The sequence below is a fragment of the Squalius cephalus genome, assembly GCF_949319135.1.
Source record: "Squalius cephalus genome assembly, chromosome: 2".
Taxonomy (NCBI): domain Eukaryota; kingdom Metazoa; phylum Chordata; class Actinopteri; order Cypriniformes; family Leuciscidae; genus Squalius; species Squalius cephalus.
The window spans coordinates 1,271,187-1,277,364 of record NC_137123.1 but is presented as its reverse complement, the minus strand read 5'-3'; the positions used below and the strand labels follow the sequence as shown (position 1 = coordinate 1,277,364).

At 40.0% G+C, this 6,178-nt stretch overlaps 1 protein-coding gene across 1 annotated transcript in view; it reads left to right on the top strand.

The window, feature by feature from the left end:
* LOC307154375 (NLR family CARD domain-containing protein 3-like) overlaps positions 1-2,861 on the top strand; it is a gene marked incomplete at its 3' end in the record, with an annotated part of 199,578 nt that extends 196,717 nt beyond the window's left edge. The window contains exon 10 of the mRNA XM_079864265.1: positions 1,446-2,861. Within this exon, the coding sequence (XP_079720391.1) occupies positions 1,446-1,602 (157 nt within the window). The remainder of the gene's footprint in view (positions 1-1,445) is intronic.
* Between the last annotated feature and the right edge of the window lie 3,317 nt (positions 2,862-6,178).

The window sequence follows — 6,178 nt, the reverse complement described above, 5'->3', positions numbered from 1 at the left end:
ATCTATTTCTCCTTCAGTTTCAGAGTTGTGAGGTCTCTGTGAATAGGGCTTAAGACTGATTTACTGGTATTTCTCTAAAGCTCCTGATCACACACGATCTCTAAACTGTAATTTGCTATTAATTGTCTGTAATTTTCTAGCTGTAGTGTGATCTTTTCTATTAATATTCCTGCAGACGAGGAATAAGACAGAAATAGTCAAATTCACTCAGTATTACTAGGATCATGTGCCACTGAAGACTGGAGTAATGATGCTGAACATTCAGCTTTGATCACAGGAATAAATTACACTTTACTATATATTCACATAGAAAACAGATGATTTATATTATAATAATATTTCACAATATTACAGTTTTTTAAATCAAATAAATGCAGCCTTTGTAAACAGAAGAGATTAGTTTATATTTAGAAACACAATCTAAATGTGATAATTATTTGAAATCGGAGTCAGATTAAGCGCAGAGCTAAAGTACTATTGAAACTAAACTCTAACACATTAAGTGAACTTCATTGAAGTGCTGAAAAGACATACAGAATTATCCCTTCGCCCACACCGCTGGATCCGCAGTCGGGCTGACGGGTGCTCCTCACATCCCTCGCCTGCCTCATCTGAGAGAGAGCAAACCCCTGATGCTGAACACCCACATGCCTCCAGTGGCTCCCATTCCTGATACTCGAACTGATAGAAGAAGAAATCAGGGTAGAGTAATCCAGCAGTGCATGCTTAGGAGTAGCAGCCCGTCCTCACAGTCTCGCTCATCATCCCCTTGCCCTGATAACCTTGACCAGGAGTATCAGCACAAGACCATCGGCCCCCTCCTCTTCCCCCTCCTCTTCCTTCTCCTCCTCCTGTGAGCCCAACCACTCTTAAGGCTGATTTATACTTCTGCGTCGGACCTACGCCGGAGCCTCTACGCTGTAGGCAACGCGTTGGTTTTCATTTATACTTCTGCGTCGTTGTCCGCGTTCACGCGCGCAGAGTGAGCATGTGAAACCCGAGGGAGCGGTCCTAGCAGACCAATCACAGCGCTTGCGTCCGCGTAGAGTTGACGCGTTGTTACATTTTTGGAGAGGTGCACGTCAGGGTACGCCGAAAGGTACGCGCGCTACACACAGCCTACGACGTAGCTACGGCGTAAGTTCGACGCAGAAGTATAAATTGGGCTTTACGCGGCCGCGGGCAGTCTCCTGACACATCTCAATACCAGCCTCGTATAACCCCATGCTCCCAGCCTATACACTGCCAAATCAACCTTTGCCTGGTGTCGTGTCCAGTCGGCACACCAGTCTTTCAGTGTGCAGCCCCACCACTTGACATCTACTGCCCCTCTAAGCCAGTGAGCTCCCCCTATTGCCCCCTGCAGTCAAACTATAGGAGGATAGAAGCTCTCTATTCGTTCTAGTAGATCATGGCTGTGTTGTAATCACCTGTTCCCATGCCAGTGCTCCGTCTGCAGAGAGAGCTTCGCTTATTCAGGGGTTTTCCAGAGCCATCAGAAGAAACACGCTGAAGAGCTTCCCTGAAATCAGCTTCTGCACACTCACTGTTATCCGGCGATCAACATCCGGCCTGCTGGAGATCCAGCTCGTTCAGCCCTGAGGATTTGAGCTTGTTTGATGTTTTAATGACTAACATTGTTGCTTTAGTTTTCTGGATGTAACTTTACTAAGCAACATGTAAACACACAGAATGGACACTGGTGTGTGAAATTAAAATGCACCATCACAGACTGGAAAAGCTAGACTTTAAAGAGAATATAGGGGAGAGCGGGACACTTTTACACTTTCTCAGTTTGTGGAAATCCACTTTGGGTTCAGAGTATTTATTTATTCCCATGTTAATTCCCTCATGTCTGGTACAATTGTGTGTGTTTTGTTTCATTAATACAAAGTGTACTTTATTTATTCATCCTGAAAGAATGGAAGTGAAATGTGACAACATGCCCCATAGGTGGAGTACATTGCAACATGACCATATGACAGATTAAAATGTTATCTGATATAATAAAAAATATACAAGACAAACTAAAATATTGTGTCGATAAAATACAATACAAAATTGTATTTTTGTAAAATACAATACTTTTTCATATGAAATAATGGCATTTTTTAATATTAAAAATAAAGTAATTTGAGTTTGAACACACTGCAAAACACAGCTATAAAGCACAGTTCAACACATAATAATAATGAATATTTCTGAACATTGTCTCTTAGTCTTTATTCACCTTTTTCTCATGGTTTCTCAATAGAATTCATAAAAGTATAGAATATAATAAAGGGGCTCATTGTGACGCAGTGTGACAACATGCCCCGGTTTAAACCCGGCGAGTGTTTCTGCTGTTAGATCAGCATTAAAGAACCATATCAACTGTTACATATCAGATATAAGATTAAAATAATATCGGATTTGTCTTTTTTTACATAAACGCAAAAAAAAAAAAAAAAAACAGATGTAAAATGAACTTCAGTAATAAATGTACTTTTACTATGGATTAATGTTCAGTGATTTCGTCCAAAAATTTCAGAATTTTTGTGTATTTCTTTCTCTATATAGTGTTGATATGGTAGTAAATACACTTAGTTTAAAACAAGTGTGTGACAGCCCGCGTTAGTGTGTATCCCGCTCACTCCTACTAAACACTCAGTCCAGTTATTACTTTAACAAACACTGTTTTAAAGTTTTTAATATTGGTAGATACTTGCATTATGGAAAATTATAAAATGGTATTTTTTTCCTCAGTTTTCTCCCCAGGGATGACTAATAATAAAGTATTATGTTTGAATACTGTTTTAACGCAACATTAATACATATGCAAACAGGAGCATAGTTACTCAAAATAATCTGCATAGTTAAGGCGTCAGAAAATGTTGAATGCGCAGGTCCTTCAGCGGTGTCCAGGGCGCGATTTTTTTCCCCCACTATGGTAGGGGAAGTGTATTGTTCCAGAGACAACAAATAAAGATAAAAAGAATAGGTGGTACTGGCTTCTTTATTCCATGTGGAACACAAAGCATGTCTCCATTACAACCTCTTCCTCTAGGGAATGCACTTCATCTTATACACCACATTACTGCCACCTGCAGGCTTAAATCAGTACTCATCACAATAGATACTCATTACATCTTTTTCCTTTTTTTTTTTTTTTTTTTTTTTTACACAATCTTAACACACATTTTTTTTTTTTTAACACATTAGATTCACAATGACTAATAATTCACATCAGCCCAACTGTAAAAAATGTCAACAATCAATTCATTTCATTCTTTTTTTTTTTTTTTCTTTTTTTTTCATAAGTCCATTCGAACAGGAGCTTTTCGAACTCGATTAGTTCTCCGCAAGAGAGGCATGTCAGTCTTTGGTACAGATAATTCGAGTTCAGGAATTTGTTCTGCAGAATTAAACATACCTGGAGATAGCATTTCATGACATTGCAGATCAACAGGGGGCATTTCACAAGACTGCGGTTCTGCAGACAGGGTTGGCTCATCAACAAGAGGACATTTCTCTGCAGTCTTAAGCAAGCTCTGTCGATTTCTCCGCAATGTTTGTCCATCTTCTGTTTGAACCAGATATAATCTTGGGTTTACCTCTTTTAGGACTGTAGCTTTCTTCTTCCATCCAGTAGGCTCCGCAATTCTAACTGTATCTCGTTCAGAAAGAGGTTTCAGATGTCGAGCTCCCTTGTCATAATATTCTTTCTGCTTCTTTTTAAGATGTTGCATCTCTTTCAATGATAGACTGTTGTTTTCTGTTTTCAGGGATACTTTTGGCAGTGTATCACGCAGTTTTCGGTTCATCAATAACTCACCAGGAGACAATCCACAACTGAGTGGAGAAGAACGGTAACTCAGAAGAGACAGATTTATATCAGACCTGCTTGCTGCGGCTTTTTTCATAAGTCTTTTTACAATTTGTACCCCTTTTTCTGCTTTACCATTTGCCTTTGGATAAAATGGGCTTGAAGTAGTATGTTTAAAACCATACTGTTCCGCAAACAGTTTGAATTCACAACTAGTGTACTGAGGACCATTGTCACTTTGCACAATATGAGGAATTCCATGCCTTGCAAAGATGCTTTTCATGCGTTGAATCAGATCATTCGATGTTGTATGATGGAGCTGTTCAACTTCAGGATAATTGGAATAATAATCGATAACCACCAGATAATCCTTACCATTCAACTGGAAAAGATCAGTTCCTACTTTTTGCCACGGTTCAGTAGGATGAGCAGCTATCATCATAGGTTCTTTGGCCAGTTTATAATGATGACTCAGACAGACGTCACACTGATTGATGTATTTCTCAATGTGCACATTAATTCCAGGCCAGAAAACAGCTTGTCTAGCTCTTCTCTTACATTTTTCGATACCAGGATGTCCCTCATGAATTCTACGAAGCATGTCGTGGCGCATTGATACTGGAATGACAATTCTGTTAACTCTCAACAGCATGCCCTCAACCACACTCAGTTCTGCCCTTAAAGGAAAGTACTGTGGACACTTGCCTTTGATCCATCCATGTTGAAGGTGTGCAATAACCCTCTGCAATTCAGCGTCCTTTGCAGTTTCCTCTGCGATCAGCTTTAACATCTCATCAGAAACTGGTAATGCTGAATACACCATACTCGCATGTCTCTCAACTTCGTCCATTTTGCTGATCTCCGAAGCTACTGGTGCTCGAGACAGTGCATCAGCCACAATGATATACTTTCCCGGTGTATAGACTAGATTCAGATCATATCTCTGTAATTTCATCATCATGCGTTGAATTCGAGGTGACATATCATTTAAGTTCTTTTGAATGATGGAGATTAATGGTTTATGATCTGTCTCTACTGTAAAAGTAGGTAATCCATAGACATATCCATGAAATTTTTCACAGCCAAATACTAAACCCAAAGTCTCCTTCTCTATTTGTGAATATCGTCTTTCAGTCTGTCATAGATCGAGAAGCATAGGCCACAGGTCTCCAGGAATCCTCAAAGGCCTGAAGAAGGTCCGCCCCCAATCCATCCTGAGAGGCATCTGTAGAGATCTTAGTTGGTCGTGTGTGATCAAAAAAAACAAGGACGGTTCAGTAGTAAGAGTCTCCTTTAACTGCTTCCATTCTTGATCATGTACTGAAGTCCAGACAAACTCCTGATCATTCTGTAACAACTTTCTCATATGGGTAGTTTTAGCTGACAAATTTGGCAGAAATTTTCCCAGGAAGTTCACCATTCCCAAAGCACGCAGAATTCCCTTCTTATCTGTAGATGGAGGCATATCAAGGAGGGCTTGGACTTTTGCTGGATGTGGCTCCACACCTTTTGCAGACAGCTTGTCCCCTAAGAACGTGATCTCTGTAACTCCAAATTGGCACTTTTTCTGATTGAGCTTTAAATCATGTGCTCGAACTCTTTCCATCACTTTTACTAATCGCTGATTATGTTGTTGAATGGTGGACCTCCACACCACAATATCATCAATATATACTCGAACACCTTCTAGACCTTCAATAAGGGTTTCCATGGCTCGATGAAAAATCTCAGGAGCTGAATTGATTCCAAAAGGAAGTCGAAGAAAACAATATCGCCCAAAGGGAGTATTAAATGTACAATACTGGCTACTCTCAGAATCCAATCGGATCTGCCAGAATCCTTGAGATGCATCTAATTTGCTAAAAAACTTAGCTCCTGACATGTCACTAATGATCTCTTCACGGGTGGGTATCTGGTAATGTTCTCGTTTGATGCTATCATTTAGGTCTTTAGGATCTAAGCACACTCTTAAATCACCATTAGGCTTCTTCACACATGTTATGGAGTTTACCCAGTCTGTAGGTTGATCAATCCGTTGGATTACTCCTGATTGGGTCATGCGATCCAATTCCTTTTTCAAGGCCTCACGCAGAGGTGCAGGGACCCGCCGAGGAGCATGTATGACTGGAGAAGCATCATCTTTCAGTTGTATTTTATAGGTAAATGGCAGTGTGCCTTGACCTTCAAAAACATCTGGAAATTGTTTGACAATGTCAGTTATATTGTCACAGACAGGCTGTAAGACTACCGTTTCCTTATTGACTTGATACACTCTTTTAACCAAATTAAGGTCTTCACACGCTTTATCTCCTAAAAGAGATTCATGACCATTGGGAACTACAACAAACATCAAACTCTTCATCTTTCCTTTTA